Source organism: Caenorhabditis remanei, chromosome I, assembly GCF_010183535.1.
Source record: "Caenorhabditis remanei strain PX506 chromosome I, whole genome shotgun sequence".
Lineage (NCBI taxonomy): Eukaryota > Metazoa > Nematoda > Chromadorea > Rhabditida > Rhabditidae > Caenorhabditis > Caenorhabditis remanei.
This window is the reverse complement of record NC_071328.1, coordinates 9,133,742-9,150,688: the sequence shown is the minus strand read 5'-3', so window position 1 is coordinate 9,150,688 and position 16,947 is coordinate 9,133,742. Positions and strand designations below refer to the sequence as shown.

Genomic DNA, 16,947 nt, shown 5'->3' with positions numbered 1-16,947 from the left:
TCTTGTTTGTAGTTCTCGTTTCCAAAAATTTCCGTTGTCTAATTCCCTCATTTTCTGACCCACGTGTTGACCAATGCTTCTTCTAGAAAGAAAAAATTCTTCGGAACCCGTGAACCTCTCTTCTTTTCTTCATCTTCACCTCCACATTTCTATTTGAAGCTGAAAACTTTTTTGGTGTTTTTTTTTCGAAGTCGACCGTCTCAAGAGTGAGAAACGATGCAAAATAAACCAATGAGACCAAGATCAAAACCATTACCTGGAAGACTTCCACCACTACCAATGTGAGATATTCTGGAAGAGATTTCATTCTTTTGTTTTTCTTCAGAGCAGACGTATCTCCAATATCTGGAAGATCTGGAAAGTCAGATACAGCGGCTCCTGCTGTGAGAATTGGATCAAAAATAAAACATAATGTGAGGGGAAAAAAGCGTTTTGTTTTAACAGATAGACTTTCAGAGATTAAGAAAAACTTCGTCTTGTGATAGAAACAATTTAAGGAATAGTGGACAAGAAGAGGTGAAGAAAAATAGAAAAAAGGGAAGTAAGGAGAGAAAAAGTGGGAGTGAACACGAAAGAGTAAGAAAAGTGAAATCAAGAGAATCAGCTGAGAAATCAAAAGATTACGATGGAGTGGTAACAAGTCCATATGACAAAGTGGCATTGTCTGAATTCGAGAAGAAATACAAAAATGATTATGAAGAAATGAGAAAAGGGAAAAAGGATGAGAAGAAGGAATTGAGACAATCACAAATTGGAAGTGTTTTTGAACCGATTATGGGTCCGACTGCACCGGCGAGAAGTGGAGCGAATGGAGTGAAGAATAAGATGAAATGGAAGATTGATGTGGATCCAATTGGTTAGTTTACTGAGAAGAAGAAAAGAGCTAAAAATAAACATTTTCAGAGCTTAGAGGAGAACAGAAGATGGCAGAAATACTTGAAAAATTAAAAGAGTTAAGAAAATCATCGGGATCTAAACCATGTAAAGTACTGAAAGCAAATGAACAAATGTTGTCGAGTAGTGATGACGAACCAACTGAAGAATTGATTCATATGAGTGCTCGTATCCTTCAACTCGTTAAAATGGATCTGCTTATCTCAAAAGAAATATCAAAAGAAGAACAAGAATATTTGAAAAGTTATTGTAGATGTGGAGACCATAAAGAACGAGTTGAGCCGATATTTGAGACGATTGCATGCTCGATTTTAGAGAAAGTTGCATCTAAAAATGAATTCATTCGACATGTTTCGATTCCAGGGCAGCTGAGAATTTTTGCAGTGGATGAGAAGAAAGTGAGTTCAAATTGATCTCTTTTCATAAATTTTCTTATAATTACAGTCGAAATATCCAATAATGTCTTTGATGATTATCCGTAAAGATCTATTTTATTACTCGTGGAATCGCCAAACATCTCCTGAAGACGACGAACAATTAGATCCAACATGGAATAGTATGACAGTCAAAGGTTATACAGGAATCGGATTCGTTTCAAGTTCTCATCTCCCGCCGCAACCTGCTCCTATCAAAAGTGCTCATTTCCAGCTATACTGATCATTTTAATTTAGCATTTTATGGATTAAAACTAGTATTAATAAAAATATTGTAAACAACTTTTGGGAGAATTTTCCTGAAAAAATACACATTTCTTAATAGCAGCTATGTTAATTTTTTAAGTCAAACTCTAGTTTCAAGCGGTCAAGAGTTAAAATATTTATCTCATTTCAGTCACAAGGATGTTCCCAAAACTTCACTTGTCAATTAAAGTTTCTATAAGCGAGAAATTATTCCCACAGAAATGAATCTATTACTATCAACAAAGCAAATGATTCAAAAATCATTTATTGAACCTAGACATAACTGAAATAAATAAGAACTAGAATCCATCCGAAACTTCCCGAGTTCCCATCATTTCGATCATCTTCACTGAGCAGTATATCATCATCAATTTCATTCCGTTCATCATGTTCATCTTCATTATTCATCTCGTATTCTTCAGAATACGGGTGATGTGTCATCAACGGAATTGGAGTTGTCAAAATCTGAGATCTCGACCTATTTGAAGTTACATCTGTTTCATTTGTTGATTTTGTTGAAGAATTTGTTTCAGAAGATGATGGTGATGTTGAAGAAGGCACATCATTTATCGTAGTTGTTCGCCATGTCTCTTCCTGACAGATTCCACCAAATCCACACAACTCATCCTTGAAATTTCGAATATCTCTTGAGTATGTGCCTGGCGAATTGTCTCTGTATCCAGCTAAAACAAAAAATACTCTAGAATAAATAATTGTTTAGGCGGTTGTCACTATTTCAAGCGCAATTCGGGTTTATGCCTAAAATAAGTAACGGTTGATTCACAGTTGTCGGGCTAAAATAAATTCGAAAGGCAGTATATTTATTTTAATAGAGATACCTACTATCTAGGATTCCGATCTTAGAACTAAGCCGGATTGTTTCGATTTGAAATTACTTGAAGAATCGATTCCAATGACAGTTGTTCCATATGACTCGACATCATAAACCAGAAGAGGACCTCCTCTTTCCATCGCTTTAAAATTCTTTCCGTTTGTTATTTGAAACGGATCCCAAGAATAATCAGCATACTTGAGATGAAATAATTCAGTTTTTTCGAGTGTATTTTCTGTTTTTTTTTAACTTACTGTTGTTCTTCTATAATTCATTTTGGAAAATCCATTCTCCGCTGTAAATCCATAAATATTCCGAGTAGCAGAATTTGGTATTTCGTAACCGTCTACAATATCTGTATATAATTTCAGAATGAAAAGAATCCACTTACCATCTTTATGATAAATGCATGGGAACATGACTTCATCATGATCTTCTTTTAACTCGATTAACATTGGACTAAACATTCTGTCCCAATCCCCTCTCAAAGGATCAAAGATGTACGCGTTTTTCGCTTTCATTGCATTTTCGATACAGTCTTTGTTTTCCTTGTCCTCTAGAGTACAATTATCCCAAACAATACGAATGTTTTCAACGTATTCTCTGGGAACTTGCCTGAAAACTGTTTCAATTGTACGCCATAAACTGAAATTTCTTCCAAATTGTATTATCTGCAAAAATAGCTAACAACTTAAATTTTTCGTACATTTTATAGTTTTTGTCTTTCATTTCTTCTCCATCCGAAAGCCATTTTCTATTCTCATCGGCCACAGATTGAGTAGATGTCATAATATGTCTTGAGGAGATGAAAAAACCACCGGATGTTGTTTCGGAATGATCTGAAACCGTTTTTTGCTATCGCTTTTCGAAAACTAAAAAACCTTCTGTGAGAACTCTGACCATAAACGTGTCTGTTCCAAATGGAACATCTTCACAGGAGTTTTCATTGTTCTTACAAACTCCTGAACTTTTGACTGAAATACTGCAAAGCAAGTTAATCTCACCAAGTTTTGACTTTCCACACTTTTCCAGACGTTTTTCGTTTTGATCAGGAGATAATTTACCATTTGAAGTACCGATTAGGACTATTATAAGGGCAATAAATTGTATTAATTGATAGTTCATATTGACTAAGAGATATAGGTATTGACTGGATTTACGGAAAAATATTTAGACTCGTGGGGAAAAAGAAACAGTTCAACTACGAAACACGTGGAATAAACAATAATGAAAACGAGAATGTCACGGTTTTAAAAGGAATTTTTGTGATTATTTTACTCACTTTTCTTTGCGTGTCTGAAAAGAAAGACTCACTTATAAAAACTTCATTACAGTAAGTCAACAAGAAAGTCATGAGAAAACAGAAAAAATATACTTTTTAAAGTTCATCCTTCGATTCTGTCGGCAAAAGTGTCGGACCCGATTCAAATCTTTCATCGGCTTCGTCGTTCTCCTGGAAATAAACACAGATTTGAACATAATTGCTTTGTCTTTCCGAACAAGATCACTACCAGTTTTTCAGAATACAGAGAAGTTCTTGTGGAGTTTCTAAACATTTATAGACAAAAACGAGAAACAAACCTTGTAAGAAACAATTCCGTCGTTGTTGAAATCGAGAATCCATCCGATTCCTGGATCTCTTTTTCTTCCTTTTTCTTTCGTTTTGCTATCATTTATCAATTTTAGATCTCTTTCCATTATTTTCAACCATTCTTTTTCAGTTACATCTCCGTCTCCATTCACATCAAAATATCTGAAAATGAGACATTTAAAAGTGTTTTCAGGTAACGAAACCAACTTAATGTAGTATGCAGCTGCCGATACATTATCAATGTTCTCATTTTTCCACGTTTTTCCGAATTCTTTTTTCATTTTCTTCTGGAAATCTTGAACTTCTTGATTTGTCAGTTTTCCGTTTTCATTCAAATCAAGGAACTTGAATTGAATTTCCGGAGAATACGGTTTAATTTCAATCATTTCAATGTTGAAAATCAGCCAATTCTCGTCATTTGGAATATGTTTCCAAACTTTACTCTTGCTTTTTCGGCTCATTCGATACGGAACACGGATTTTACGAAGTTCTTCTGGACACATTCCTTTCAGACCCTGAAAATAGAGAATATTAATTGATTTATAACTTTTTTTTAATATATGAGACCTCATTTTAAATTTATTTTCAGCAGTTCATCAAGTAAAAGTCTTCGAAAGTTCACTATTCCAGTTTCAGATTTGAAAAGAGACTTCCATAACAAAAATTTCATTTTCCCAGTGGGAAAATCTACTAATTATCCAATCAATCATTTTGTTGTTCTCCTTGAGAATCAACAAAAGTAGGTTACCAGTCAAGAATAGCTATGTTCCGATGGAAAACACCGATAACCGGTTCACCATCGGGCACAGTAATAAACACATTTTACGTTATTAGAAGTAACCAGCAGAGCTGGAGCGGCTTCGCCGCGTTTTTCTCACGCTTTTCGATATTTAGATATTTGACCGAAAATTTTTTCGGAAGTGTCTAGGAAGTTCTGGAAAAATCTAGAACGTTCCGAAGTTTCTGGAAACTTTTGGAATTTTCTGGAAGTTTCTAGAAGGATCCGGAAAAGTTTGATATTTTTCTGGAAGTGTGTATAAATTTCTAAAACTATCTGGAAGTTTCCAAATCTATTTTTCTAGATGTTTCTGGAACATTCTGGAAACTTCTGGGATTTTCTGGATCTTGTGGCCAAACTGGCTTAAAATTTTTGGAGTACTGTCTTAAGGTGCCCAGGGTGTCACTACCAAAGTATGGGCCCCGTATTTTAAGTTTGAACCTGCTTTTCCAATTTTTGGGTTACTGTAGCTACAGTACCCCTTTAGGGCTATGGCAGTAGAAAATCTGCAGAGTGTCCCAAGGAAAAGTACGGGACTACAGAGTTAACAAATTTATCAACGTACTCGATCAGTGGGGATCTGAACTTTCCAAGATATTCAGGTTTGACTGTTAATGCTCAAAATTCTGTAACTACCGTAATCCTACAGTAACCGGCCCAATTTTTTTTGGGTGTCATACTAAGGGGTCAAGGTCGTTACCACCCCAGTCTGGTCTCCTCTCGTTCTGTTTGGAACAGTTTTTCATTTTTTTGGTTACGGTAGCTACAGTAATCCTACAGTAATCCGACACCCGGGGTCCAAAAAATTGAAGCGCTCGGAGGTTCATGGGTATACCCCTAGACATCTTTTGAAACGGTTCAAAGAGAAAAACGTTATTTAGGGAGGAGCGTCGGACGGACACACACACAGAACTATTCCATTAGTAGGAAGAAGATTAAGATCCAGAGCACACTCACTTTATCCAATCCAGGCATAATCATTCCAGTTCCAAGTTGAATAGTGACTGGTCCCGTGCCATATGTTTGGTAGACTTTCTTGTTGTCTTCAGTGAATACCTGAAAGGAAGAGTGTAAGAATTCAAAGAGCTCGGATGAAGTTACCTTGTAATGGAAAGTGATGAAGTCTAACCGTTTAGCTTGATTTGTGCATTTGGCTGGAACAAATGTCTTTTCGATCTGAAAAAAGCATTTTGGAAGAGTCCAGAACAATTGATTATCTCTCGGAAGTTCCTCTAATTAAATACCTTGATATCCAGTGGCCCACCATTATCCATCTCTTCTAGATGCCTAATTTGAGCAGAACTCATCGGTGCTCCTTCCCCGCGAATCTCAATTACTGGAATGTTTTCATCGATTCCCCCGCTCTGTCGTTTTCTACCTCCAACATCTTTCGAAGATGCTCCATTGTTGAGGCCACAGTATACTGGAAACGTTCAATTTCTTTCTTTATTAAATCAATAAAACTTTTTGATTTACCTTGTGAAGAAAGAAGAAGTACTACGAAAATGAGTAGAGACCTCGTCATAGCAAGGGTCAAGAATAAGGGAATGAGTGGAGTGGACAACCACCTATTATAATACAAAGACAGGAGGATATATGTATATTTCTGACACACAAGAGAGTGAGAGACGGATGAAAAGAAGGGAAGAACACGACCTTGTTATATTCCGAAATGGAGAGACCAATACAAAAAGAAGAAGAAGAAGAACGGTATTAGAAGAAGAAGAGGAAGAAGAAGAAGGAGGTGAAGGATGAAGAGATGTAGAAAATATGAGGAAACATTCGAGAGGAACGAGACTTAGAGATTCCCGTGAGAACCGAGAATTTAAAAGATATGAAAAAGAATAATTTTTGAAACTTATGAACGAACAGATTGAATTATCCGAGGTATCATAGCTGGAGGAGTCCATCGAAGCGGATAGAGATACGTTAACAGAAGAAAAACATTAAGAAAATGATCTGAACAAGCATATTTTTGTTAGATCTTCCTCGTCACAGAACAAACTACCAAAAAACGCGTCTAGAGTGCACCAGGAATAAGGGCTTCTGAATTAAAAACATTTATCTGTTTTTGAAATTTGAAAAATGGAAGTCCTGAACAGTGAGATGGGTCAAAGTACAGTAGGTCTGCTGAAAAAAACGTGGTAGCTTACGGTAGCTGACATGATGAAAAATTAGAGTAACTTTCGTAAAACGCGCCGAAAGCACACCTCCCCTTTGTTTTCCTAAAACTTCAAAATAATCAGTTTCATATTTTTATATTTTTTTTCAGCGTGACAATCCACGTTTCGATGACCTCTGAGATCGTGTCAAACTGATAAGACTAGCGTAAATAGTCGGGATTTTGCTCGAATCAATCAGTTCATCGTTTCCCAACCAGCGATTTTCAACCAACTCAAAAAAGAAGAGCCATGGCTGTCGAAATGATCGTCGAACCCAAGTGGGTGGTGCAAAACTTCGGAGTGAGTTGCCTTCTTTTTCGTTTGCTTTGAAGCTTCTGGTGTATGAAACTCTTCTTAATTTCAGAATGTCCGCATCCTCGATTGCTCCTGGACGTTCAAGCCAAAAGCCGACATTGCTGAGTACAAATCCAAGTACTACAACAAGTTCGGAGTTGGAATGAACGAGTTGAAGAATCCAGAATACCTGGCCGAGCACATCAACGGAGCCGCCCATTTCAACTTCGACATTGCCTACTATCCAACAGAAGATGAGCGTTTCGGTCTTTACACACCGGAAGAATTCTCCGCTTACATCAAACGTTTGGGAGTTTTCAATGGAGATCATCTCATTCTTTACGGACGTGGAAAAGACGGTGGTATGGCTGCTGCTTCTCGTGCCTACTGGACCTTTAGAGTGAGTTTTAGAGTGAGTCTTCGAACAAATTCTCTTGTTTTACAGTACTACGGATACACCCAAGTGTCTGTTCTCAATGGTGGACTTGAAGCTTTCAAGCTTGCACAAGGAGTCGTTCAATCTGGAGAAAGCATGATCTCCAGTGGAAACTTCGAATCCAAATCAGTTGATAACAGCATCCTCGCTAAGATGGGAGATGTTCCATTCGATAACTTGGCCAGTATCAAGTATTTGGATGCCCGTAGCAAGGAAGAATTCATCGGAAAAGTTCCAATCGGATACCCAGACTCAAAGGCTGAGGGTGTTCGTTGCAAGGATGCAATTCATTTCCCAATCGGAGAGGTCTGTGGAGCCAAGGGATTCAAGAAGAAGACCGACTGTGATCAAGGTTTGTTCACTTCTAATAATTGATTAAGCGAACAAATTCAAATTTTCAGCATTCGCCGCCAAGGGAATCAAAGTCGGAGACACTGTCGTAATTGGATGTGGAATCGGAGTTTCTGCTTCTGCCGTCTGGCTCGCAGCTGCCCGTTCCGGAATCGTCGCCAAATTGTTCAACGGAGGAGTTCACGAGTTGGCTCACAAGGCACCACAACATCTCAACACCAAAGGATGATTTCATTTGACATCTGCTTTATTTCCACGAAACCGAAGTCGCTGATGGTGTTTTTGAATGTTTGGTCTCTTGCATCTTTTGATGTTTTGAGTTGAAGGAATGAAAAGTTTTGTATTTATTGTTGTCTTATTATTTTGTCTCCTCACATTCCAAAGAAATTTTAAAATTGTCGCTAGATCTGGTTCCTGCTGGCTTGAGGAATTTTTTCGGTTTTTTGGAATTTTCTTCCCTCGGAAATTTTCTTTTCGAATTTTCGTAAATTTTCTTTTCGAATTTTCGTAGATTTTCTTTTCGAATTTTCGGAAATTTTCTTTTCGAATTTTCGGAAATTTTCTTTTCGAATTTTCGGAAATTTCCGTTTTCCGAGAAATTTTTTTGGTAAAGATTGGTTCCAAAATATCTACAATTTCAAATATTTTGGTGATTGTTGCAAAATGAAAATCAATGAATTAGCTTTCGCTGCATATTTATGTATTTTGTTTGAAGATTTTATAAAATCGAGTTTCCAATATTTTAGCAATTCCCGAAAATAACTAACATCCCTGATTAGGATCACCAGTCAGTTTGTATCAAAGGGATTCCTACTGTTAACTTCATTGCTTGGTTCACTGTTATACTTCGTTCCCAAACAAATTACCAAACCAGTTTCACTATTTGAATTATTCTTCACTCAAAAATTGTATCAGATGGTCTCGAATAATTGTGAACCAGTTCTTATTTCTTTCCCAATCCATTCTTCTTCTTCTGTTTCGCATGTTTCTCTTCTGCTCGTTCGTTATCTTACCGAATTTGTTTTTTAGAAAGGAAACAAATCGATTCGAAACTTGTTACGTCTTCACTCCCCCCATGAACTTTTTTCGAAATGTTGAGCCCACTTTTTCATTAAATAAAAAAGAAGAGAATGCGGGTGTGAAAAACCTCGGGAAGCGACCGCAAGAGTGCGTGAAAGTGTTTGCGGCAATTGTCGTATCCTTGTTGTGCTCTTTCAGCATTGACGCCTCCAGGCAAGAGCACACGCTTTTCCTCACTGCCCATCGATTTTTGAAGTTTTTTCCGTTCTCCACAGAACTATCTAATATCTTCCGAACTCCAAAACAAGATTACAAACAACCAGAATATCGATTTTCAGAGTAAAACCGGAGAAAAAGAGCGATTGACGGCTGAAAGCTCCTCGATTCGACCGCCACGATGAGTGTTGGCACACACATCGCCGAGGTCATTCGACAGGGCATTTGGGCCTCGCTCACTGGAGGATGGTTAGTTTTCCAGCTTGAAATGACGATAATACTAATGAAAAATGTCTAAAAGTACAGTATAGCGCTCTGAAAAACGCGAAATCCTCTCAAATATGGATAGAGAGGATTACTGTCGAGTGACTGAACTCTTCTTGACGCACTGAAGAGTTAGTTGTCGCGGTGTTCACATCAGATTTATATTCATTCACGGCATTCGAGCGAGTTTCTCAAAGAGAACCGTGACAAGGAAAAATATAGAAAAAACAAAAAAGTTTTGTATTTCGGTGGGTACTGGACTGCGCTAAAAGTTTCGGTCGGCTCCGCTTTCATTTAGAGTATACGAATGTAGCAATAGCGGTTTAAATTTACTTTTATAGTCGAACAACAAGAATATAAATGGAAAGACATTTCTGGCAAATCGAAGACAGCTGAAATAAGGTAAAACTGAAACTTCCTTTGTTTGCAGGTACTACGAACCGGGTTTCTCGATTTTCTGTAATACTCTACATTTATATGTCTGGTTCGTACTTATTCTTCTTCCTCTTATCCTCGGACTCGTCACATCTCAAGGAGTTTCGATTGTTTTCGCTGCTTCATATACTGGATTCATTGTTTTCTTCTTCACCGTTATCAAGGTATCTTTCAAAATTTGCGGAGAATCAATTATTGAGAAAATGGTTTCAGAGTGCTGTTGCATATCTTCATATGGTATTCGATACGACAGATCCAGTGGTTGTGACGAGAACAATCAATGATTCAATCGATGAATTGTATAGAGAATCTGAACGTTAGTTTTTCAAAACTTTTTCTGCTTTCGAAAACTCAAGAAAACCTCTAACCTCTAGCAATTGTAAATAATAGTTTTCGGGAGGATCTCTGTAGATGATAGAAGCGGTTACTGCTACAAACATAATTAATCAAACTAGAACTTAAATATTTATTGCTAAACATAAGAAAGTTTAAAAGTTAATATTTTTCGACAAAAGTGAATTTTCCAGCTCCTCCTCTAGACGTTGAAATGATCGAACTTCGTGACATGGGATACAATTTACGTGGATCGGAACGAGCACTCGATGGAAGACGTGAACCGAGTGTTAGAGAAGAAATTGCAGCAAATATGGCACGTATCAGGAGACAAGATTTGGAGAGAAATACTGATTCGGCCAGAGAAAGTACGGTTTTTTCAAGAAAAAGGTTAATAAAATAATTTATTTCAGATCAATCTACTCCAATTCCACAAATTACATCAAAGTTTTGGGATTTTGGTAAGCATTTTGTTTTATCTGCGTTACTAGCTTGTGTCACGTTCTAATTCAATATCACTCAAAATGATATAAAAATTATGTTTTTCCTCGAAAAAAGTCTCAAAAATTCAATAATAACCTGAAAATATAAATGTTCGATTAGATGACATGTGATGGAAATGATGTGGCAGAATGTTGTGGTTATCTTGAACTGAATGGAGCTTCTTTGTGTTTGTCTTCGGTTGTTTAGATCAGGTAGATTTACAAAAAACTTTGGAAAAATTAGTTAGCTGATTAGTGGTGGTAATTAGATATAGTTCTCAACCATTTTTTTTATAAAATCTTGCTTTTGTGAAATTGTTGTGATTTCTCACTGTTTTCGTAAATTCTTCTTTTCTTTTTCTTTCAAATTGATATTGTTCTCCACAAAAACTAACATGAGCACATTGTCCTATATCTGAAAACTAAAGACTTACAACACGAAAAGCATCTATTATGATGTTCCAGTAGTCTCCAACTCTTCTGCCACATCTGTTCATTCGAATGCTCTTGCTGAAGTCAAAAAAGTATTGAATACAATTGAAGATGAATCGACTGAAACTGAAAGTGAGCCGACGTCTTCTACGAGAAGAACACGTGCGAATCCAATGAAAGTACTGTATGAAGATGAGAGACACGTGAAGATTCGAAGTAGATCAACATCTCCACCGACAGTTGTCACACCAAAACGGAAGAGATCAATGCCATCAAGTCTTCGAAGAAGAATAGAGACACAAGAAGATGAAGAAGAAGGACCATCAACGTCTTCATCAAAAGTCAGAAGACGTTCTGATCCGACTATTTCAAGAAAAGCAGCTGGGGATGATCATGCAACATTGGAAACTTATCAGAAAATGATAAGAGAAAAAAATAGAAAAATAGATCAAATACAAGAAGACGAGAAAGAAGATGTAGGAGAAGAAGATGAAGACGAAGAGGATGTTGATGAAGATATGCCTTCGACATCATCAGCAGTTCCATCGAGTAGTAGACGTCCTTCTAGAAGACGTTCATCAACTGGAACAACAAATCGAAGGAGAAAATATAGCAGAAGAGCTGGATCACCGGCGGTTTTTGCAGGGGCTCTCATGAAAAAAGTGAGTTTTTAACTTAATAGACTATTGAAATTGTTAATTCCTAAATTCCAGGATTCCCACGAATCTTCTCGGAGTATGCCCACTTCAGTTGGTTGGACACCCGTCGTTGTCTCTCTAGGAACCGACGTGGATCGTCCAACGACGTCTCGTTATTCGGCAGATGACGCTGATAGTGGAGCTGATATCAGAGGAGAAATCACTAAATTTCTCGAAGATCTCATCGATAAACATCCAGAAACACTTGATGCCATTGAGAATGTTCGAATGAGTCGGCTGGGAAGAGGACGTCCAAGTTCAGAATCACATGATTCTGCGCCAGTTGAATTAGCTCCATTACCACCGAGTACATCAGGTGGATCTGGAGGAGGACCTTCTACTTCTACAGCTCAACAGTCATCAGATCGTGTTTCACATGGAATATTTGCAGTTCCACATGTTTTGAGAAATGCTGCGTAAGCTTACTGATTTCTTTCATCTCTTATCAGCACGGCACGCTTCTTACAACCGCGCTCTACCGAAATCGAAAAAAATAGTGTGCGAAATTGAGAGAATCAGAGAAAAAGAGACATTTTTCAATGGTATTTCGGTAGAGCGCGGTTGTAAGAAGTGTGCCGTGCAAATACATGTTTTCTAATTTTTCAGGCGTTCCAACTCATTCATTGATTGGCATGCACATTCACAAGTAGTATCAACAAGTCAACACCATATTGCTCAAGGACATGAAGACACTTCCCAAGGAGCTGTACACACATTTCAAGATGAAGATGGCAATTGGTGGACGTATACTTTTGACGAGAATTGTGAGTTTTATACACATTTAGAATAACCTTTAAACTCTCTAAAGTTACAGCTGGAGTCGGTACAGCTCAGCCACTTGGATCCGGCCGTGCAGTGCTCGAATTGATTCATCGAGAACGGGAAAAACATCCGGAGACTGCACGTAAACTATTCCCACCGGCAGAATTAGAGGTGCTTCCAGAGAGTATGTATGATTCAACAGAAGACGAAAAAGGAGAGAAGACATCAGATGAAGATGAAGGAAAACAACCAAGCACATCAGCAGTTGTTGCATTGCCATCCACGAGTAATAGTCAAACACAAACTGTTCAGTTACCGTTGACAAGAAGAGAAAGAGCACTTTCTAGTTCTAGTAATGAATCAAGTACTTATATGCCAACACTTCCCTCGAGTGTTTTTCATGCACCAAGTGGAACTGGAGCCACGAGAGCATCGTGAGTTTATTATCTGTTTATAATGAGGTGAAAAAGATAGAGTTAAAATTGGAGAAGTGACAATTGAGCCGAACTCTAGCTTATCGTAGTTCAGTCTGATATAGTTTTGAGCCCACTTGAAAAAAAAACAGATCCCAAATTTTTAGAGTAATTCTAAATTTTTACTTTTTTGGAAGTATCTGATTAAAAGAAACTTTCTTTAAAAAAGAAAACACTCAAACTCTCCATATTTCAGCTCAACCCGTGGTAGTCAAGTCGTTTGTTTTTCGGCAACTGGATCTCGTCTCCGGAATACAACTCGAGATGGAGATGATCGATCGGCGGATAGTATGTGGCAGATGGAACAAATAATGGAACTTATCGAAAGTACACATAATCGACGAAATATGGGACCAGAAATGCCGAGTCTTCCAATGAACAGTCAGTTCACTAGCAGGACACTTCGACCTGATTACATGAGTCTTCCAGACATGTTAGATCGTCGTGGCTCTTCAAATATTCGAAAAAGCTACTACTATCCGATGAAAATGTTTCCGAAGGCTCAAAAGAATTTCAATTTGAAAGTGGATCGGATGAGTGTTGATCGCCTTTTTGATAGAAATCACACGATTTGGTCTCTTCTTTTTGATATTGTCCTTGCGACTACAGTGTCTCTTTTGGCTGTTCTTCTCATTGATGCTCGAATCTTCTATGACTATTCCCTCGTTGCGTTCTGTTTTGTTGTTGCTTCTGCTCAATTCTCTTTGCTAAAAAGTGTTCAACCAGATGCATCATCTCCGATTCACGGTTTCAATTGGGTTGCCAGCTACAATCGACCTATCTATTTCTGCATCATGGCTCTCGGATTACTGTATGTACATCATGTCGGCGGTGGAAAAGAAATTGATGATAATCAGGATGAACTGACGTGGAATTGGAATCCGTTTAGGTGAGTGATTCATAACAGGAACAGCAAACTGACTTTATAACAAAATTTCAGATTCTACATGATGCCCTCATCTTCAATTCTGATAGCTGTGCGTGATCTACTCTCGATTCTACTACTCCTCCTTCCCGTTGCATTCACTCTCGGATGGCTTCCCCAGTTCAACACTTTGGCTCATCACGTTGCTGAACAAATTGAAATGCATATTTTCGGAGGAACTGCATCATTCAGCGTATTCTCGGCTTGTGTTCAACTCGCGAAAAGCTCGGTGTTCTATGTGGCTCTTTGTATTTTGTAAGTTCTATTTAAACTCACCAAAAACCAATTTCTTAATTTCAGATGTCGAGTCGCGTACACTTTCTCTCCGAAGTCCACTCAGAACCCACTTTTCTCCGCATTCATTGCAACAAGCGTTGCCGTGTCATATCTACTTTCTCGAATGTCATCTAATCAGAATCTAATGATTATTCTCTTCGATATTCTTACATCTCCATTCCGAAAGCAATCGGATTCTGAGGAAGAAGAGGCGACGGCAAATGCACCGTCCATCTCAACTGCAAGAGATGAAATGCCCAAAATGGTCCGACGGACGATTGGAGAAAGGGCTCGATACGATTTGATCTTCTCTATTTTTCTGGTTGCATTCTTTTTCGGCATTCATTCGACTTCGTTGTTCACTGCCACTCAACCATATTTCACTGTAAGTTTTTATCATATTTCTCCATTTTACATCATTCATAAACCATAAACTATCGTATATTTCAGTATGCCATATCAGGAGTCTGCGTCTCTCTCGGTGTTATAAATCACTATCTGTTCCCTCAATTTCGATCTCATACTCCATGGCGTGCTGTCTCTTCTCCACTTCTTAAATCAGCTGAGCACGCTCAATTCGAATCTCCAGATGCTGCCAAGTTGATGTATTTCGAGACGATTCATTTGTGGATGGTGGCCATTGAGAGAAATATTGTGTATCCTCTTCTAATCATTTCAATGGTAACTGAAAATAGTTGGGCGATACCTGCTCCATGGATCATCCTCCCACTTGTCTGTCTCCGTCTATTCCGTGGTGGATTCTCTCAACCTCAACTCATGTATATTCCTGTTGCAGTCGCCTTTCTCGCCGCCGCATTTGATCTCAAACATGTCATTGATATCGAGTATAATGGAAAAGTGAGTGCTCTAAAATATTCCCGAAGCAACTATTTTCTATTTTTAGTCTTTAACATCATGGAATCTTCTTCCAATTATTATGTACATATGCGTATCATTATATCCGAAAGTCGTGGAACTCTATCTGAAAATCGCCTTCATAATGGCATACGTGGCACCATGGCAAATCAGTTGGGGAAGTGCATTCCATGCATTCGCACAGCCATTCTCTGTCCCTCATTCAGCATTGATTGCTATTCAAACTGTCATTTCAAGTATCATCAGTGCTCCGTTGAACCCATTTTTAGGTGCGTGAAACCCAGATTGTTTGATTACACACTGTTTTGCTTCAGGATCATCATTCTTCACGTCTTCCTACGTTCGACCGGTTAAGTTCTGGGAGAAAGATTACAATACCAAGCGAACAGATGCTTCAACAATGAGACTTTCATCTCAAATAGATCGAGGACCGATGATGGATGACAGTAATTTGAATGCTGTTTTTTATGAGCATTTGACAAGATCTTTACAAAAAAGTCTTGCCGGTGACTTGGCAATGGGAAGATGGGCGACAAGTGTTCAACCGGGAGACTGTTTTGTACTTGCGAGGTGAGATATTCAGCAGTTATCGAAGGGCAAATTGATACATGAATCAGATTAGACAAAAACCTTCTGAGCTACCGTTCCAATTCACAACTCAAAAAATGAGCAATAAAAAACATAAAACCAAGTTATTATATAAACACCTTTATTGGAGGAAATGAGAAAAAGAAGAGATGAATAAGCCTATTCCTTCTTGTCGTCCTCCTTCTTATCATCTTCCTTTTTGTCGTCCTCTTTCTTCTCATCGTCCTTCTTGTCTTCTTTCTTATCATCATCCTTTTTCTCGTCCTCCTTCTTTTCGTCATCCTTTTTATCCCCGTCTTTCTTGTCTCGCTTCGACTTTTTGGACTTGTTAGACTTCTTGGATTTCTTGGATTTCTCCTTCTTCTCGTCCTTCTTTTCTTCCTTTTTCTCCTCCTTCTTATCGTCCTTCTTCTCCTCGTCCTTCTTCTCATCATCCTTCTTTTCACTCTTCTTCTCACTCTTCTTCTCCGACTTCTTATCTCCATCCTTCTTCTCATCCTCCTTCTTTTCATCCTTCTTATCACCGTCCTTCTTCTCCTCATCCTTCTTTTCATCCTTTTTCTCTTCCTCCTTCTTTTCCTCTTCCTTCTTCTCTACTTCCTTCTTCTCGCTCTTCTTTTCTCCATCAGCGGCAGCAGCTGGAGCATCTGCTGGTGGTGGAGCAGCTGCATCTGGAGCAGGAGGAGGTAGAGCTGGAGCCGGTGGAGGAGCTGACATCTTAGATGCAGATTTCGGTGGTCTGAAATAGGTCATAATCAGAGTTCATTCATCACGCCGTCGAGAAACGTACGGTGCCTTCTTCTTTCCGCCGCATCCAATCATGACCACAAGTGGACCAACAAGCAGCATGAAGATGTGGAGATAGTCGAAAGGGCTGATCATCTTTCCGTGGTTTCGTCGTGTTTGTACGATGTGGTTGTATTCGAGTTTAACTATTCGAACTGAAGAATTCCACTCATTATCATCATCTTTTATGCGGCCCATCTTATCACTGTTCCAGATCTCAATGGCCTAGGGTTCTAGGGTGTCACGCTTTATTCATGTTTTTATTCAAAAATTAAAGAAAACATTGTGAAAAATTTGGAAAAAAGCTCAAAATGGCTTCTCATTTTTCTTTCCTTGTTGAACTTTCTGTTCGGTCACGGAGAA

The 16,947-nt window shown here is 38.3% G+C and overlaps 5 protein-coding genes across 5 annotated transcripts; 3 read left to right on the top strand and 2 right to left on the bottom strand.

Annotated features, from left to right (window-relative positions):
• Positions 1-231: 231 nt before the first annotated feature.
• Positions 232-1,551, top strand: GCK72_001893 (uncharacterized protein; the record flags this gene model as incomplete). The annotated part of the gene is made up of 5 exons (XM_003114860.2): positions 232-281; positions 326-413; positions 457-856; positions 904-1,292; positions 1,339-1,551. 5 exons carry the CDS (start codon positions 232-234, stop codon positions 1,549-1,551), a joined length of 1,140 nt encoding a protein of 379 aa, XP_003114908.2.
• Positions 1,552-3,784: 2,233 nt separating this feature from the next.
• On the bottom strand, positions 3,785-6,300 carry GCK72_001892 (uncharacterized protein; the record flags this gene model as incomplete). Its single annotated transcript, XM_003114944.2, has 7 exons — positions 3,785-3,859; positions 3,988-4,159; positions 4,205-4,512; positions 5,733-5,831; positions 5,877-5,951; positions 6,020-6,198; positions 6,252-6,300. The coding sequence occupies 7 exons, from the start codon at positions 6,298-6,300 to the stop codon at positions 3,785-3,787; spliced, it is 957 nt and encodes a 318-aa protein (XP_003114992.2).
• Positions 6,301-7,043: 743 nt separating this feature from the next.
• Positions 7,044-7,562, bottom strand: GCK72_001891 (uncharacterized protein; the record flags this gene model as incomplete). The annotated part of the gene is made up of 1 exon (XM_053723168.1): positions 7,044-7,562. One exon carries the CDS (start codon positions 7,560-7,562, stop codon positions 7,044-7,046), a length of 519 nt encoding a protein of 172 aa, XP_053591813.1.
• On the top strand, positions 7,187-8,247 carry GCK72_001890 (uncharacterized protein; the record flags this gene model as incomplete). Its single annotated transcript, XM_053723167.1, has 4 exons — positions 7,187-7,237; positions 7,302-7,631; positions 7,677-8,019; positions 8,069-8,247. The coding sequence occupies 4 exons, from the start codon at positions 7,187-7,189 to the stop codon at positions 8,245-8,247; spliced, it is 903 nt and encodes a 300-aa protein (XP_053591812.1).
• Positions 8,248-9,435: 1,188 nt separating this feature from the next.
• Positions 9,436-15,784, top strand: GCK72_001889 (uncharacterized protein; the record flags this gene model as incomplete). Its single annotated transcript, XM_053723166.1, has 15 exons — positions 9,436-9,503; positions 9,949-10,117; positions 10,167-10,269; positions 10,481-10,654; positions 10,700-10,747; positions 11,234-11,862; positions 11,914-12,314; positions 12,505-12,662; positions 12,713-13,094; positions 13,330-14,022; positions 14,074-14,313; positions 14,359-14,719; positions 14,785-15,192; positions 15,239-15,479; positions 15,525-15,784. 15 exons carry the CDS (start codon positions 9,436-9,438, stop codon positions 15,782-15,784), a joined length of 4,335 nt encoding a protein of 1,444 aa, XP_053591811.1.
• Between the last annotated feature and the right edge of the window lie 1,163 nt (positions 15,785-16,947).